The following is a 16,704-nucleotide window of genomic DNA, read 5'->3' as shown; positions in this document are numbered from 1 at the left end:
ACCACTACTGCTTTTATTCGAAGGCAGACATCATTTCGATTACAGTACGAAGGAGCCCAAAAATAGTAACTGGAGTCATTTCTGGGACGACTTCTGGGCCTGATCGTAATCCACTAATCCATATCCCAGCAATACAAATAGAACCTTTGTTACATTGGAAACAATCGTGGCCACCCTGCGGCAAGCACTTCAACATAATGATATATTTCTTTAAAAGGCATGCGAGTATTTACAAATGAACAATTTACAACAAAATAACAAGGATAGGATTAGATAATGATTAAGATTAGAATGAAACTGATTAAAAAAAGCAAAAAAAAGTATGTACAATTAAATTAGAGAATGCCAATTACTAGTGCTCCCCGACATCGCCGCCACCACGTTCTTCTGGTTGTAGCTGCTGTGAGAAGCGAAGCTGGCGCTATAAGTTCTCATCGAGATTCTCGTCGGTGTTCTCCTCCACAATGGCCTCATCCCAGGGTCCGTGGATGTTGAACTTGTATTTCTGCTGCCTCACGAATATGAACGGACAGACAAAGTTGATGAACAGCGTGGTGCAGGCGTAGAGGCAGAGCACGGGCCGCGATATCCAGTAGAGAGCCGCACAGCAGACGGCAAAGATGGGGATCATGAAGAGGGCATGCCAGTTGGACTCCGTGATGATTGGATACAGGACAAAGAAGATGGCAGCCTCGACGAGAAGCACAAATGCGTGGTACGACGTCGAGAGTCGCGAGGCCAGGCAGATGGCCCCGAATATGGCGGCGTTCAGCGATATGGCTTTGGAGACTACGGCCACGTCCAGTCCGTAGTTGGTGAACATCAGGTTAGCCAACAGGACGAAAAAGGTCGTGGTATATATGGTGTCCGTGCTGATGGCCTGCGTCAGAGTGTGTAGCATCGGGGAGAACAGGTAGCCAAAGAGGACAACCGTTACCAGGGTCTTTGAATCCTCTCCCAACAGCGGCATGCTAAGCTTTCTGCCGCGATAGCACAGATAACCCAATCCGGTGATTCCACAGCTAGGCAGGAGTATGGTGGTGGGCGAGACGCTGTCGCTGAGCATCATCTGGTAGAGTATCAGGAAGCCGGCTATGCAGGAGATCTGATTGTTGAGCACCGTGATGCCGGCTGTGGCTTCACTGTAGGTGTAGATTCGCACGTGGAGATTGGTACGCAGATCCTTGAGGAAGCTGGCATCGGTATAGTTGTCTGGGTATTCGCGGTTCGAATAGAGGTTCTTCACCCACGGCTTTCGTTTCTCCTGCGTTTTCTTCGGCATTTTTAAACATGGAAATTGTTTATATTTATTGGAAATCCAGTGTGACCATACTCTGAGAACAAAACAAAAAATACCAAGTCATACATGGTACTTTCGGTATAAATGCCATTTCCTACAACCGTGGACTAAGCATTTTGTTTATAATAAATACCTTCCTAAAATACCTAAATACCTGACCGTGGGATCGAACCGACCGGGCGAGTGAGCATCCAAAGAAATCCGTGCAAATGAAATGAAAAGTGGCAAGCCGAAAGCTATAGTTTTACAATAATAAACAATTGGCCGAGCCTTCTACTTTTACGTAAGATATTCCACCAAAATACTGGAGGTGCGCTCTTGTTGTTTTTGTTTGGACCGCTGCTGCTAGAATTTTGCAGCGAAAAACCCACTCGATCACACATACACATACCACCTGTTTGTTTATAACCAACACACAGACAGACAGACAGAGGAGCGGAGCCCGTGGAGCCACAAATAGTTAGGGAATTGCGTGTGTGCGCCCCCGCGAGTAGTAATCAGTAATCGTATCGTAGTTTCCGCAGTCGTCCAGTCGCGTGTCGCACATATTCGATCATTTATTTATGGCTTCAAATGCGCAGCTCGGAAAAATCATTTTGATAACCGCAATCGCCGTGTTTTTCTACTATTTCTTTTGGGTGGCGGTGCTGCCGTTTATGCTCATCGATGAAGGTGAGTACGAATCGTTCCGCTCCGAGTGGAAGCAACGACAAAAAGCAGCTGCGCTGCTGATTATACACATTTTTTTTTATTAAATAATCTCCGCACGATTTGCGGGCGGCTTTTGTGCAGTAATTAAAGTAACGCTCTTTAAATTGGACAGTTATTACTGCATGCATATATGCTATATATTCCACAATACAAACATGTATGCATATAGAATGTATGTAACAGCAGATATGTTTATATGTATATGTGCATGCATAGTAGATGCTAATGCGTAAATTATTTAAACGTTACCTGAAATGTGAATGACGCTCCCTTAGGGTTTTAGCCCTTTTCAAGGTCACTCTTCTAACACGCATTCATCCCACTCCTCTCTTTTATTCTCCCTCTCTCTCTCTCTCTCTCTTTGTCTCTCTCTCTCTTTCTCTCTATGTCGACAGGCAATCCCATACGGCTGTTTTTTCCGCCGCTGAGGTACGCATTTATAGTGCCTACTATATTCGGGGTCATCTTCATCGGCGGCATTGCCGCATTCTCCTTCTACCACATTTGGAGCCTAAAGGTGAAGCGCGATTAAGGCAGCACATGCAACAGTGATCTGAATCGGAAAGGTTATCACTTGAAGCAAACGGCTACGATTAAGCTGAAAACAGGAAAGAAATCCCAGAGTCAGTCGGCAACAAGATGCCTCAGTGGCTGGTCATCGGCATTTCGGGTGTCACTTGCGGCGGCAAGACGACCCTGGCCCACAGCCTGCACGAGTACTTCAAGGGCCTGAGCGGTGCACCGCTGTGGAACTCCCCCTACACCATTGGAGATGTGCAGCTAATCTCCCAGGACGACTACTTTCTGCCGGTGGAGGACAGGCGTCACACGCGCAACGAGGCACTGAAGGTGATCAACTTTGAGCTCCTAACCTCGCTGGACATGAGCAGGATGTTGAATGACATAGCCCAAATCATCAAGGGACGGCACCTGGCTCCCGAGCCAGCCGAGCAGTTGGTCACCTATGCAAATTTCGAGCATTATGCCCTACAATTCCAGCAGCAGTATCACCAGCACCACTACAATGCGAACTACTACAAGCAGGGCGGAGCCGTTAACGGTGCCTATCAGTATGTGCCTCAGCAGCAGCAGCAGCTCCAGCATCACCATCCACAGATCCACCAGCAACAACAGCAACAGCAGCAGCAGCTCCAACAGCAGCAGCAGCATGCGGCCCACATCATGCGATTGAATGCCCAATTCGCTGCTCAGCTGAGGGATAAGAAGATCAACTTTCTGCTGGTCGAGGGCTTCATGATATTCAACCAGCCGGAACTGCTGGCTCTCTGCAATATCAAGTACCACTTTCATTTGCCGTATGAAAAGTGCTTCGAGCGGCGCAGGAAGCGCACCTATGATCCGCCGGACGTTACCGGCTACTTTGAGCTGTGTGTGTGGCCGCACTACGAGAAAAACTTTAGCGAATATCGGGACTGCAAGGAAATTACCTTTTTGAATGGCGAAATCTCCAGGGATAAGATCTTTAAGTATGTGTTGCAGCGCATTGTCCACTACTTCGAGGAGCGCTGCGATGTCCCAGCGGCAGCGCCGCCCGCATGTCCGCCACAGCAGAAACGCTTCGGGATGCTCTACGTGGGATCGAGCAACAATAATGTTTTACCCACGGCCTGCCCCATGGAGCAGTAGTAGGAAATAAAGCCTGTAGATTAGCAAGTGGTTTTAAGTGCAGGATGCAGAAGGGGCTACAAATGTTTGGAATCTGATCGATGTCTCGTTGCCATTTTGCATCCATGCTCAAAACCCAATGTACCTTACCTTAAGGGATACATACGAGTATATGTAAAACGTTTTTATTAGTTAGTTTTATTTCGTATTTAAGATAGTTGTTATGTGGGTGAGATGTGATGACATGGATAGTCTCTCTTTGTGCGGAGAATGATCCGTGGCAGCCGCCAGATTGGATTGTGAATTGTGAAAATTGAAGGAAACCCGGTTCAGGAATTCATACTTTAGCTGTGCTAACTATTATATAACTGTATTATATTACCATACTTATGTTTTATTTTTCTCATCCCCCGAAATGCAATGAAAACCAACTAAAAAATGGTTCATTTGGTCTGGGATTTACGATGGAATATCGATGTAAATGCTTATCTACGATGGATGAACCTTGTACATATTTTAGTGTATATTTCGCCCCAAGTTTAAAGCTAGCCCCTAAGACGACTATAAACCAATATAACTCTATTTTTCTTGTGCGAAACAAAACACACACACCCACACATAATGAAAATAAAGAAACATTTAACCAGAAACTGAAAAGATAAACGAAAGTTTATAAACAACTTGCCTCATTTATACCTGGTACTCGAGTCAGCATGGTACGTGTGTTGCTATCTCGCTTCCCTGCGACAGAGCGCGCACACTGCACCAGGAAGAGTGTGAGCGAGAGAGAGAGAGAGATAGAGAGAGAGAGACGGAGTAAGCGCTTAGCCACTGCAATTCCTTCTGAAGACAAGACAGAAACAGTGCAACATATTGGTGATTTTATGGAAGAAACACACAAGACATGTAAATGATTGAATCGAATCCATTTCGAACTAATTAATTTTTTTATTCTGCTACAGAAGCCATCTACTGCATTCCAACCGGAGGATATAGGGTGTTTTATAGAACAAGAAAAATAATAAATATTTAAATTTAAAAAAAATGTATACCAATGTGAAATATACATTCTTGTCATCGTTAGTTAGGGTATTCTGTTACTGTATATGTATCCTGCTAGAATAGTGAGGAGCAGTATAGGAGTGGTGCAGCGTGGCCTGCCGTATTATTGCCAATTGCATGAGTAAGTGTTTTGCTGTTCCAATCTTGATCGGGGGGACTACATGGATTATATCAATGTACTTCATTATGCTTAGAATTATGGTAATAACTTTTCTGTTTATATATGTCGCATATGTTGTGGATCTAGCTGTGGCCTGAAGCGGCGCTATCGGTGTGGATATGGGCCGCCATGAGTCAAGCTAGAAAGGCGGCTCTAAAAAGGGTATAAGATATAGTATTCGTTAGATTGGTGTGTGCGACACGCGTAGGGTCCACTCACCGACGAACTACTATGTTTTTTAGAGGGCATCCCAGTCGATTTGACTGTTGTAGACCTCCTCTTCGAGCCACACCGCATAGTTTGCCTTAAAGTAATCTGTCAGCTCCACTTTGCGATCCCACCAGCCGGAGTGCCCAAAGAAGGCAAAGTCCGAATGAGTTAGAATCTCGTCGCTGGGAAAGCCACCTTCCACACCGTAGTCATTAAGCTGCTGCTGCTGCTGCTGCTGATTATTGCCACTATTGTTTCCGCCTCCTCCGTTGTTGCCCCCATATCCGTTCGAGTCGGCTCCTCCGTTATTGCCACCATAGCCGTTGCCTGCATTCATGTTGGACTGCTGCGAGTTCTCTGCATTCTGGGCAGCGGTGCCCCCACCGCCGTTGTTGCCGCTGCCACCACCCGCTCCGCACTTCTGGGTGGCCTCCGGATAGCGTCGCAGATTGAAGCGATCCACACAGGCCCGCAGCGTGCACTCCTCCGCCTGGAAGTCCCAGGGACGCGACTCGAGATCATTGCCAAAGGCCCAGTCGTCGTTGAGGCGATGACGCACCTTGGAATAAATGGCGCTCATGGTCTTCATGTTAGACTTGCGCCACTGGCGTCCCAAATACTTGGTCTGCATCTTGAGGAGTTTTAGCACATACAGCTGCATCATGGCATGACGAACCTTGAGCGTCTTCTTGAGGATGGGGGCCGACTTGAACACAACCAGCATCATGACGCGCGAGTGCTTCCATTTGATGAGCTTGTTGAGGATGCGCAGCAGATTGATGCACGAGAAGACATTACGCCAGGAATAGGGCTTGTCGGACATGTCGGCGCCATAAACGAAGCTGTCGCCGCTTAGGTCCGGCTGCTCCCCAATCACGCAGGAGGGGAAGTCGAGCAGTGGGATGTTGTTCTTCGTGTTGACGTACTCGGTGATTGTCTGATTGAAGAACTTCAGTACCAAGGGAATGCAGTTGGCGAACACCAAATGCTGTGACATGAACTCAAACTGATAAACGTGATTGATTTTGAAGTGCTTCAAGTAGAGCAAGATAATGGCCGAGACGGCCTTGACAATGATCTCCTTGTGCCTGCCCATGTCCACTGTCAGCTTGGTCGACTGTGTGGCCGTCAGCGGCATCTTCTTGGGCAGCACATCAGCCATTATGTTGATGCTCTCCGTCTTGGACTTGGATGTGGGCGAGGCCGCGAGCAACACCTTCAGCAGGGCTATCATGTATTGCGGGAGGTTGGGCAGGATTGCCTGGTACAGGATTTCTGCTGGCGTTAGCTTGATCTCATCCTCGTGCGTGGAAATGGGATTCCTGGCAATGTCCTCCTCCTTCTTTATCTGCATATCCGCCAGACTCATGTACATGTGCCGCTGCAGGGTCTTGAATCCCTCGTGTATGGGCTGCGGTAGGCCCGCCAGGCTCTCGTGATCCCCAATCAGGGAGTAGCCAATGAATTTGTTTCGCGAAATGTCCAAGAACTGATCAATGTCCTTCTGCCGCACCTTGGGCGTCCAGGGCAGACGCGCCGTGATCTGCACTGGGGGAGCTGCGGCGAGAGGTGCTGTTAGGCTGGGCTGATTGTTGGGATTGGCTGTCGCTGTGTTTGAGGCTGAGGACGAGGGGTCATCGAAGGGTCGATAGTACTGCAGAAGTTCCTCCTCACCATTGCTTCCCCCGTTGTTGCCACTAGCATTGTTGGCATTCCCCGATCCCTCGTTGCCACTCATCTCCATGTCGATTTGCTCCGGCTCGTCCAAGAAGCGCTGCTTCATCAGCGATCGTCTACTACGAACAGAATAAACGTGTCAATAAAACCAATCCTCCTTAAAAGGGACAAATCCTACTCACTTGAAACTCCTCTTAGGATACTGATTCTCCAGAATATCCGTTGCGGTGGCGGGGGGTGAGCTGGCTCTCATGCATTTTGTGACCTCTAGCGTATCCTCTTTGATCGGATCCAGGCCCACCTTCAGTCGATACTCATTTTTGAGATTCTTCAGGACATCCATGCCACCAAGTCCCAGGAGCGAGACCTTCCAGAGCAGCAGGACCACCTTCTTCATGGGAAACTGTGGAGCAGCGCCACTGCAGAAGCGCGTAATCATGCCAAGCAATTTGACGGCCAGCAGCTCGCCATCGGCCAGGGGGGAATTTATCTCCTGGACAAACGACTCGGCCAGATCTTTGTAGTCCTCACTAGCCTTTTCGCGTTCATCTCGAATGGTTTCCGTTATGATGTACAGCACCGAGAGTATGACTCGGATGTCTGTGGAGTCCACCAGGGTGACGTTCGTGATCTTGACGGCCACAATGTCGGGGGAGCAGGCACTCTCGATCTCCATATTGAGCAGATCGATGAACGACGAAAAGACGCCCAGGTCGTAGAGAACAATTACATTGTCTCGCGTATTCTGGTGCTGCTCCTCATCCGATTGCACCTCGGCCCAGCAGCCCTGAGCCAGATACAAAATGCAACGAGCCGCCTGCATGCGTAACGTTCGATTTGAGACCTCGAGCTGGTCGATGAGCTTCATCACAATGCTGCGCTGCGAGGGTGAGTCCTGCTTCTGCCAGTTGGGTGGCAAGTCGTACAGCTCCATTTGGTCCTCGAATGCCTTCACATTCGACTGAAATTCACAGTACTCCGTGTAGCTATAGAGCTCGGCGATCTCGTTCTGGTAGCTATCCACATCCGAGTAGACGAAATCCAGGTCGGGGCCATCGCAGTTGGCGTCCACATCGTGGGTGTCCTGCTCGAAGGAGTTGTTTATGGATGAGAGCATCATTTAGAGGCTGTTTTCTGTCACAGAGCTGTGTCTCTCTGTGTGTGTGTGGGTGGGTGCGTAAATGTGTATCCGTATCCGTGTATCCCTGCTGCGGGCAGTGGGCGGGCGTTGAATGTGTGAAGCTGTTTTTGCGTTAGACCGTGTAAGAGGCCGACTCCTGTCCTGTTTACACGCTAAAACTCTGGCATTATACTATTTTGGTTGCATTTCTCTAGAAATTTGGAAAATATGTTCTGTAAAAAACAAAACACACACGCACGCACACGCACAAAAGAAAGAAGAAAATGTATATGTGTGACCGTTTCTGGGTAAGCCGAAAATAACTGAAAAGGTGCCACTGCATTAAAACTGTGAACCGTGACTAAAAGACAGTGATCGGCACGCACACACTTACATGTTTTGCAGTGTGTTTGTGTGCGTAGAAAGCAAGCAAAACAACAAAACATTTCCTTCGTGCCAGCCACCGTTATTCACCTGCACGTGAGCGCCACAACCTTGCCGACCTCTGCTATAAAGTTATGTCAGCATTTTTACGTATTTGTATTTCATGCACTACTGCACGTTTTAAGTGCATTTTTTATGAAATCTCAAAGAATATATAGACACTTCCATACGCAGGTTTTTTAATTATTGCGCTCTTCGTGCATTTATATCGTTGTCACTAATTCACTTTCGAAATTAGGCGCACAGCTCTACTATCCTATTGAGGTCTACACTGACTATGTTTTAGAAATATCTCAAAGAAATGTTGTAGAAAACCCTGTTCGTACAAAGACCGAAAATAGGAATCGGTATAGAAATATTTACATGAATACATACAGAATAGGTCAAAACATGTCAATCTGAGAAAAAGTCATTCATTATTAATGTTTCAAAACAGCTGGAAAAAGAGAATTTTAGCATTAATTACAGGAGATAGGGTATACGAATGCAAATACTCTATAAATAAGTTGTTGATATGTAGCAGATGTGTAGTTATCGTGTAATTATTAATTGTTTTATATACATATGTAAATATACATAAGGTACGAAGTGTGTATAAGTAAAGAATGTACATTGGTATATTTACGGCATATTTTGAAAACGAGACGGTATATTTATGAGGGTCAGAACGTAATAAAAAAGTAGCCGGCAGTTTATCAGGGTGACCGTTTACCGTTTATATATTGAAAATGAGATGGTATGTTTTGGTATATTTATGAGAACGTCAGAAGGTATAAAATCCGTGGTCACATTTATTTTGTATCATAAAAAAGTCGCCGGCAGTTTATTTACGTTCAAAAGTATTCGCGATTACGAAATAAGTAAGCCATTTAAAAATTATTAACAATAGCAAGCTTTCGCAGACTTTTCGATAATTGCGTGACGGTAAAGGGAGCAATTCAATCTTTTTAAGAACACCTGCAAGAGTCAGCCTGTTGTGTTGCTGTACTTTGCACCCCAGTGATTGTGTCGCATATCAGCGTGAGCTTGCACAATTCAGACTTTTTCTCACAACATATACTCGCCCAACATATACTATACACTATACAATACATTCCTGATTCTTGTGAAATCTTAGAGAGAGAGAAAGCAATGGCTGGCCGTTCGATTGGCGAGCTAGGAGCTTTGGCCGTGGCCTTGGCCGTCACCTACTACATGTATATGACCAAGCAAGTAATTACCCAGAACACATCCAACCACATTAGAACTGTATCGTTTGCATGCGTAATGAATGACCCTAACAAGCCCGACACGTACACGGACACGGACACAGCCACTGCTCCCTTGCTGCGTGTAGGTTAGAAATCCGTAGGACACGCGACTTTGCACTTTATAAATTACACAATACATATTCCCAAAAGTACTTATTTCTGATTACTTGGCATTTTCCAATCGTTATTTGCAGCAATTAAAGTATGAGTCTCAGGCAGTTTCAGACCATTTCGCAGCAGGTTTTCAGGTGCTTATCGACTCGGGCCGCAACAAGTCGAAGAATCCTTGGGCCGGTCATCGAACTGAGTCAGAGTCAAAGGCAGAATCTAAAGTTCTGCACGGTCCTCCTGCCAGTCAGCTGTGCGGCAGCCGTCAGTGCCCCCCAGTACTCCACAGCAGCTGCCGTGAGTAGTGCCCGTACGAGTAGTAGTAGTTGTTGACTAATTCTGATGCTTGTCTCTATGCTGAACTAAATATCTGTTGCGTTGACTATCCCTAGTCCTCTGTTGCTTGTTATATCTAATAATGGGTGTGTCTGCCACTAAAGAAGGAAACCATTAATCAGCAATGATTTTCCCTTTGTTCCAGATCGACATGTCTGCCAACGGAGATTACAAGAACGCCGCTTCTATCTATGAGTTCACCGTAAAGGACACCCATGGAAGTGAAGTGTCGCTGGACAAATACAAGGGCCGAGTACTTCTGGTAGTTAATATCGCTTCCAAGTGCGGACTGACTAAGAACAACTATCAGAAGTTGACCGAATTGAAGGAGAAGTTCGGCGAGCGTGGACTCACCATTTTGAACTTCCCCTGCAATCAGTTCAACTCCCAAATGCCGGAGGCCGACGGCGAGGCAATGGTCTGTCATCTGCGCGATGCCAAGGCTGACATTGGAGAAATCTTTGCCAGGGTAAGATTATTGCCACAGCTGCGCGGGTTGTTTAACGATCGGTCATCCTGTTAGGTGGATGTCAATGGCGATAACGCTGCTCCGGTCTACAAGTACTTGAAGGCCAAACAGTCTGGCACTTTGGGCAGTGGTCTCAAGTGGAACTTTACAAAGTTCCTGGTCAACAAAGAGGGAATCCCAATCAATCGTTATGCCCCAACCACCGATCCTATGGACATTGCCAAGGATATTGAGAAACTATTGTAGATCTCCTCTAAATTATAGCATTAAATCGCGCCTTTTAGCTTTCGCGTTGCTTTAAGTAATAAACGAAACAGACCACAATTTAGTCTTGTGTCTGGATCGGCCCATGTACTGCATGTCTATATATATTGTATGCTGCATACGATTTACCCCAGTTACTGGTTTTTGGTTTTCACTTAAACATAAATAAACGCCATTTGTGGCTCGTACACACCAGTTTTGTGCCGCTTTGTTACACTCCTCATTGGAAATGCAGGGCACATTATCCATCCATCGTTTGGACTTACCAGAGGGATCGACGGACGGCTCTGCTGAAAATTCTTCAGCAGCGCCACGAAGCTTAAGATATCTGCATTTCCAGTTCCAGCTCTGGAGTTGTTCATTGGTTGGTTGGATGAATGACCTCTGGGCATCTAAAATTCCCTTTCTTACTGTATCACACACATTCGACTTTAGGGATCGAATATATGTAAATTCTTTTTTATATACCTACTAATTTAAATTTTGTGCTGTCAGTTTGATGCCTGTGAAATATTGTACAACATTTTGCTCGAATCCGATCAGGTATCCATTTGGTTAGGGCTCAAAGGGTGTGGGGGTACTAGATTAGGGGCATGGGATATTCGATTTGTGATGGAAGTGGATACATGTAACAGCCTTCTGGGTGAAGCGTTTCCGACCCTATAAAGGATATACATAATTGGAATAGCACCAAAAGCCGAGTCGATAGAGCCATGTGTCAGAGACTGTAAGAGCTAGAGAAACCAAATGTTGTACCCAGACTCCTGTGATATCACACTTATGCAAGTACATTTCAAAATTTCGCCCATAAAGTACGGAAAAACCAAAAGCGCGGAATTATAAAAAATGACAATAGCTTCCAGATTGTCGACTCTTGATTATATCGGATCATATTTATACCCAGAAGAGACCAATAAAATTTCAGTGTCTAACTTATTCTCTCTCTCTCTCTCACACTCTTATAATGCAGTGTGCATCTTCTGGCGGAGAGGAGCGAGTATCGGGTGTAAATATAGAGTCGCGGCCCTCACAGCGTTCCCGTTTTTTTTTTTTTTTTGTTATTGGATCAATGTTTTTATGCTTTAACGTCGATACTGAGAGTATATAGTAAATTAAAAAGCATAATTTATCGAATAATGCGATCGAGGAGTTTGTAGCCAAACTGTATTACTTCTGGACTGGGACTGGGGATCCACTGACATCGCCCAGATCTTCCTGGCCTCGCTTCATAGGATTGGCTTCATGCATAAGTAGAGCCTCATTGGACTAACAGCTATCAATCCGTGATGTTTTCTTTTGTAAGTCCACATAGCTCCTTTTTAAAGTATATCCGTGTCATCATTGCTCTTGGGTACCTCTTCTTAGGTACCAGATTTCTATAAATGATTTTGTTTGATCAGCGACTGCACTTCTCCATCATCTCCGGTCTCTACTTTCGAACAGCGGTACTCCAGGCACTCCTGGAACAGAAAGGGTCTGGAACAGCAACCAATCGCAAGGTTGCTATGGGTGTCCTATCAGAAAGATCTCAAGGACGGTACCAACTCCCATATTCGACTGTCCAGATTGTCGTCTTCGGGTTCGGTTTGTAATGCGCTGAAGCCTCCGCTTCCCAGAGGGAATAAATACCATATCAAATTAAGAGTTGTTCAGCTACTCCAATAGATTTAAAAAAACCCCGTATTCACTTGTATGCCACCCACCCAACACATTTGACTTTGATTTTATTGGTGTTTATCTCACGATTAGCCTTTACCTTTATTACCTTTGTTGCGAATGCAAATAGTCGCCAACTTCAAAGTTGCGCAAGAGTGCCTGACCAGCAATCCCAATCCCAAACCCAGTCCGATCATCGTTTAAGCCCAACTGGAGACCAGTTGGGGCAGTGGCAGCGGCAGTGCAACGTCTCAGTTGAGTTTTCAAGTTCAAATGAGTCGCCAAGAGACTTTGTCTGACTTCGACCTTCCGACAATTACTGGAAAAATGTGGCACTGTCCAATTACGGGTGGCGCGGGTTTTTGGCGATTGAAATTCGGATTTGAGATCTCGGATCCGAGTCCGAATCGGAGGAGCGTGCCACACAAGTGTGAAGCGACGACAGCAATTTGTTGAATGCATCATCCATCATCGATCATCGATCGATCGCCAATGAATACGTTCCGATGCGTTGCGATGCGATGCGATGCGATGCGATGCCTTTAATTGTAGAACTGGGGCAAGCATCTGAGACTCATCCCTAAACAGGGTGTTTACCTGTAGTTGTGCCGTAGTTGACTTTGACACTGATCGCGATCGCTCCCCCATGTCCATTTCCATTTCCAACGAATGGTATGGAATCGGTATAAATATGCGCGGCACGACGCACTGATTGTTCAGACAGTGAGACGCGTTCAGCTTTGGAGGTGGTCTGCGATCGGTAATCGATTCGCAATTGGGTTTATATTCGGGGCCAGGATCACTCACAGGAACACTCTTTACCATGATGTGTCGGGCACTGCTGATGCTCCTACTGCTGGCGGGCTGGAGCTATGTGGAGGCAGCCACCCACGTGAATATCTCCATTGCCCAACAGCCGGCCACGAATCCAGCGGATGTTAGCTATGTGGATGGACGAGCCCCAGCGGAGCTGAGAGCGGGTCCCGCGATGATGAATGAGGAGGAGCGCTTTGAGAGGATTCAAGAGAGATCCCAGCCGCAACCGCAGCCGCAGCAACAACAGATGGGCCAACAGCAGCAGCAGATGGGTCAACAGCAGCAGCAGCAACAGGTGGGACAGCAGCAGCAGCAACAGCAATCCGCTCAGTTGACTCCTCGCCAGGGACTGGGACTGCAGGCCTCATCGGTAGCCGCTAAGAACGCACGCATGCCCCGTCGTCGCAATCACAGTCGTCGCTTTCACCAGCAACTGCAGCCTCAACTGCAGGCACCACACAATGGGCAATTCCGTCAGCGGAATCAGCAGCTGCGCCAGAACCAGGAGTTCGAGCGGTACATCCAATCCTACCATAGCCACGGACCCACCGTGGAGACTGTGAGTATTCAAGGGGGAATGGAATGAATGAAAACATGCATCAATATTCTGAATCTGGCTATCTTTTGCAGGTCTATGAATCATCGAATCCTGCGCCACAGCGCTACACGCAGACCAGCTCTGGAGTGACTTCATCCGCGAGTGACGACAGTGCGCCACAGAAGGTGGTGGCCATTGGGGGATCCCGATCGCAGCAGCTGCGCATGTTCGAACGTCAAGTGGCAGCACCAGTATCGTCCTCGCAGGGACAAAGCGCCAATGTGGAGGTGGCTGCTGAGAGTAAACCCATCTATGAAGCTCCCCAGGCTCCAGTGGCAGCCGCAGTGCACTCCTCCACGTCTGGTGTTAGCAGCAGCAGCTCCGCCTCCTCCGGCTCCGTCAGTGTTCCGGTCCCTACTGGGGCTTCGCATTCAGCAGATACCGTCTCCAGCTACGATGCCACCTCCAGCTACAATCCTGCCACGAGCTACAACAGACCCAGCTACGATCCAAATGTGTACAACTACGACGATGGCCAGGATGTGGACTACCATGGCCAATACCCGCCAGAGGTGGAGGATGGTCAGGGATACGATTCCCAGGGCTACGATGACTACAGCGATCAGTCGTCCTCCTATCCAGGCGGATCGGGCTATCTGCCGCCCGCTCCTCCACGTAGCTACGCTCCTCCCCAGCGACCGATGGTCACCAAAACGATTCAGATTGTGCAGCCGGCGCTCAAGGCGAAGAAGTACGAGGTCCGGCATCCGGCCATCCAGAAGGAGTTCTATGACATCGAGGAGCGTGTGCTGATCAAGCCGGCGGGCACGCTTGTCGTGGAACTGGATCACCCGGTGGCCAAGATTCCCAAGGGGGAAACTCTGCTGCCACTGGGACACCCGCATCCCGCGGTGGCTGCCGCCTACAGCAACAACGGACAGAACTACAACACCCAGAGCTACAACAGCAACAGCAATAGCAACAGCAATAGCAACAGCAATGGCAATGGAAATGGCAACGAGTACCGACCCTCATACGACTCCTACGACTCCCCGGCCACGTCCAAGGATCAGCAAACGACCACCGTTGGCTCCAGTGTGACCACCATGCCATCGTACGATCAGGCGCCGAAGGATGAGTACGTGGAGGCACGGCTCCAGCAGCAGAAGCCACAGCAGGTCGCTGGCGATGTTGTCGATAGTCGCCAGACCACATCCACCTCGGTCTCCGCCGTCGATGGCAATGGCAATCCGATCAAGATCAGCACGAAACACCTGACACCCAATATGATTACCCGTGCAGAGCCGGAGCAGGAGTATTCCAGGAGTATTCCGCCCAACGAAGTGAACAACTATGAGCGTCCCCTGCAGCGTAGCTACCAGCAGAGAACCAGCTACAACCGACAGCCCTACAACAATAATGATGACTACTTCGCAGGGGAGTTCCTGCCCAACGTCAATGCCGCCAATGTGGACGCGAAGCCAGCGAGATTGGAGCAGGCACCGGTCGAACAGGAGCAGCCACGCACCCAGATAATCAAGCACGAGCACAAGATCCACCTGCCGCCATCGCAGCACAACATTTACCTGGGTCGCAGCAGCCAGACACCGCCCAAGGAGCAGAGGATCACCGAAGTGCCCGCTCATGTGGCCGAAATCAAACCCTATCTGCGTAACCATGTGGGCGGTACAGTGGTCTATGCCAAGGCCGCTGTAAAGCCTGCCGTTCAGCGGGGCTACTATGCCCAGTCGGCGCGTCAACGCAATCCCCTGGCCGAGGATCTGGAGTACAGTGCCCCCTACTCCCAAATGAGATTCAGTCCCGAGAATCAGTCGGCCAGGCTGGTAGAGGCACCACCCAAGGAGGTGGAGGTGCCCAAGGAAAAGGCGTCCCAGGATACACACATTCAAATCCAAATCGGCGATCGCAATGAGGGAAAACAGCCCATGGTGGTGGCCTCCACCGTTACACCGGACTGCGACAGGGGCCAGCAGCAACAGCAGCAGCCATCGGCACGTCTCCAGCAACGACAGCAGCAGTCGCAACGTCTTGTGGAAGTTCCAGCAGCTGGCGATGTGTCTGCCACAAAGGCCACACCCACGCCCGTCCAGGCCCAACCTCAGGATGTGGATGTCTCCCTCAACGGCGGCGCCGGACATCTGAAGCCGAACGAACGCGTGATCGCCGCCACGGCCGCGCCGACCGATGCGGCAGCCACCAGCGAAACCTTCCATAAGCGTCGGATTGTGGTCAACCATCCGTTCCAGACGGTTCGCGAAGTAGTGGAGCACGAACCGATAACTAACTACCATCAGATCCAGGTCAACGAGCATGCCCATCCAGCGCTATACCATCAGGCGGCCTACTACCAGCCACCGGTACAAACGCATGGCAACTTGGTGCACTTTCAGTCGACATCAACGCATGGCAACCTCTACGCTCCGTACGGCTAGGCTAATCCTGAATCCTTAACGTGGAAACGAACCGAAACGAAACGAACTGCGCCTTTGTATCTTTGTTAATGTATTTTTTTTCATTGTTTTTTTGTAGAATCTAGTTTAGAAATGTACTCAAAATCGGTGGGAGGGCCCTTTCCCTGTTTGATCTTGATCTTGTTTGGATTAATTTGGTTTAAAACTGTAGGATTAAGTGCAGAATTACTTGCCATTAATAAAGTACATATGAAATGCGTCGAGTAAAATATAACCCAAAGGTTTACAGCGCCACCTGAAAGCGTTATATCTCGGGCAAATTTGGCAATCGATTGTCATGATATTTTTGACTGGGGAAGGATACTGATCCTTGACAATGACTCCATCAAATCGGGGATATTCCCCGATCCCAGACAGGCTTAGCACGCTCTGATCGGGCCACGAATGACGAAGATAACTAAATATTAATTACAATTGAATAAATCCTTGATCCTTGATAAGGACTAAAAGGAATCAACGATATTG

The 16,704-nt window shown here is 48.0% G+C and overlaps 6 protein-coding genes across 9 annotated transcripts; 4 read left to right on the top strand and 2 right to left on the bottom strand.

The window, feature by feature from the left end:
- Window positions 1–2: 2 nt before the first annotated feature.
- LOC6601064 (phosphatidylinositol N-acetylglucosaminyltransferase subunit C) lies at window positions 3–1,320 on the bottom strand. Its single transcript, XM_002026052.2, has one exon. It carries the CDS (start codon window positions 1,280–1,282, stop codon window positions 422–424), a length of 861 nt encoding a protein of 286 aa, XP_002026088.2. The 5' UTR covers window positions 1,283–1,320; the 3' UTR covers window positions 3–421.
- A 122-nt stretch (window positions 1,321–1,442) lies between these two features.
- LOC6601065 (dolichol-phosphate mannose synthase subunit 2) lies at window positions 1,443–2,545 on the top strand. Its single transcript, XM_002026053.2, has 2 exons — window positions 1,443–1,972; window positions 2,407–2,545. Exons 1-2 carry the CDS (start codon window positions 1,864–1,866, stop codon window positions 2,541–2,543), a joined length of 246 nt encoding a protein of 81 aa, XP_002026089.1. The 5' UTR covers window positions 1,443–1,863; the 3' UTR covers window positions 2,544–2,545.
- On the top strand, window positions 2,545–4,305 carry LOC6601066 (SWI/SNF chromatin-remodeling complex subunit SNF5). The gene has a single exon (XM_026991482.1). The coding sequence runs from the start codon at window positions 2,651–2,653 to the stop codon at window positions 3,656–3,658; it is 1,008 nt and encodes a 335-aa protein (XP_026847283.1). The 5' UTR covers window positions 2,545–2,650; the 3' UTR covers window positions 3,659–4,305.
- Window positions 4,306–4,544: 239 nt separating this feature from the next.
- Window positions 4,545–11,156, bottom strand: LOC6601067 (striatin-interacting protein 1 homolog). Of its 3 annotated transcripts, XM_026991481.1 has the most exons (5): window positions 11,004–11,156; window positions 6,929–7,830; window positions 6,744–6,865; window positions 5,079–6,689; window positions 4,545–5,012 (listed from the first exon to the last, which is right to left on the bottom strand). In XM_026991481.1, exons 1-4 carry the CDS (start codon window positions 11,127–11,129, stop codon window positions 5,098–5,100), a joined length of 2,742 nt encoding a protein of 913 aa, XP_026847282.1. In that variant the 5' UTR covers window positions 11,130–11,156; the 3' UTR covers window positions 4,545–5,012; window positions 5,079–5,097. The 3 variants fall into 3 exon arrangements, with proteins under 3 accessions (XP_026847282.1, XP_026847280.1, XP_026847281.1); XM_026991479.1 differs by having other exon boundaries at window positions 5,079–6,865; window positions 11,004–11,155; XM_026991480.1 differs by having other exon boundaries at window positions 5,079–6,862; window positions 11,004–11,155.
- Window positions 9,028–10,932, top strand: LOC6601068 (probable phospholipid hydroperoxide glutathione peroxidase). 2 transcript variants are annotated; one of them, XM_002026056.2, is made up of 4 exons: window positions 9,028–9,046; window positions 9,755–9,965; window positions 10,150–10,473; window positions 10,528–10,932. In XM_002026056.2, the coding sequence occupies exons 2-4, from the start codon at window positions 9,765–9,767 to the stop codon at window positions 10,717–10,719; spliced, it is 717 nt and encodes a 238-aa protein (XP_002026092.1). In that variant the 5' UTR covers window positions 9,028–9,046; window positions 9,755–9,764; the 3' UTR covers window positions 10,720–10,932. The 2 variants fall into 2 exon arrangements, with proteins under 2 accessions (XP_002026092.1, XP_026847284.1); XM_026991483.1 differs by lacking the exons at window positions 9,028–9,046; window positions 9,755–9,965 and adding exons at window positions 9,147–9,170; window positions 9,428–9,522.
- Window positions 11,157–13,115: 1,959 nt separating the features above from the next.
- LOC6601069 lies at window positions 13,116–16,453 on the top strand. Its single transcript, XM_002026057.2, has 2 exons — window positions 13,116–13,768; window positions 13,840–16,453. The coding sequence occupies exons 1-2, from the start codon at window positions 13,217–13,219 to the stop codon at window positions 16,198–16,200; spliced, it is 2,913 nt and encodes a 970-aa protein (XP_002026093.2). The 5' UTR covers window positions 13,116–13,216; the 3' UTR covers window positions 16,201–16,453.
- Window positions 16,454–16,704: the final 251 nt, after the last annotated feature.

The sequence above is a fragment of the Drosophila persimilis genome, unplaced genomic scaffold (assembly GCF_003286085.1).
Source record: "Drosophila persimilis strain 14011-0111.01,24,50 unplaced genomic scaffold, DperRS2 tig00000676-arrow-arrow-pilon, whole genome shotgun sequence".
NCBI classification, from domain to species: domain Eukaryota; kingdom Metazoa; phylum Arthropoda; class Insecta; order Diptera; family Drosophilidae; genus Drosophila; species Drosophila persimilis.
Note: the sequence above shows the minus strand (reverse complement) of the source record. Positions and strands in the feature narration are given on the sequence as shown.

Bases quoted from the DNA above. Each gene is read 5' to 3' on its own strand.
- LOC6601067 (XM_026991479.1), bottom strand. From the start codon at position 11,129: ATGCCCAGAGGTCATTCATCCAACCAACCAATGAACAACTCCAGAGCT. The intron at 7,831-11,003 runs GTAAGTCCAAAC...TCCTTCGAGCAG, and splicing joins GCCGTCCGTCGATCCCTCTG to GACACCCACGATGTGGACGC. The intron at 6,866-6,928 runs GTGAGTAGGATT...TTCTGTTCGTAG, and splicing joins TATCCTAAGAGGAGTTTCAA to TAGACGATCGCTGATGAAGC.
- LOC6601064 (XM_002026052.2), bottom strand. From the start codon at position 1,282: ATGCCGAAGAAAACGCAGGAGAAACGAAAGCCGTGGGTGAAGAACCTC.
- LOC6601069 (XM_002026057.2), top strand. From the start codon at position 13,217: ATGATGTGTCGGGCACTGCTGATGCTCCTACTGCTGGCGGGCTGGAGC. The intron at 13,769-13,839 runs GTGAGTATTCAA...TATCTTTTGCAG, and splicing joins ACGGACCCACCGTGGAGACT to GTCTATGAATCATCGAATCC.
- LOC6601066 (XM_026991482.1), top strand. From the start codon at position 2,651: ATGCCTCAGTGGCTGGTCATCGGCATTTCGGGTGTCACTTGCGGCGGC.
- LOC6601065 (XM_002026053.2), top strand. From the start codon at position 1,864: ATGGCTTCAAATGCGCAGCTCGGAAAAATCATTTTGATAACCGCAATC. The intron at 1,973-2,406 runs GTGAGTACGAAT...CTATGTCGACAG, and splicing joins GTTTATGCTCATCGATGAAG to GCAATCCCATACGGCTGTTT.
- LOC6601068 (XM_002026056.2), top strand. From the start codon at position 9,765: ATGAGTCTCAGGCAGTTTCAGACCATTTCGCAGCAGGTTTTCAGGTGC. The intron at 9,966-10,149 runs GTGAGTAGTGCC...CCTTTGTTCCAG, and splicing joins AGTACTCCACAGCAGCTGCC to ATCGACATGTCTGCCAACGG. The intron at 10,474-10,527 runs GTAAGATTATTG...TCATCCTGTTAG, and splicing joins TTGGAGAAATCTTTGCCAGG to GTGGATGTCAATGGCGATAA.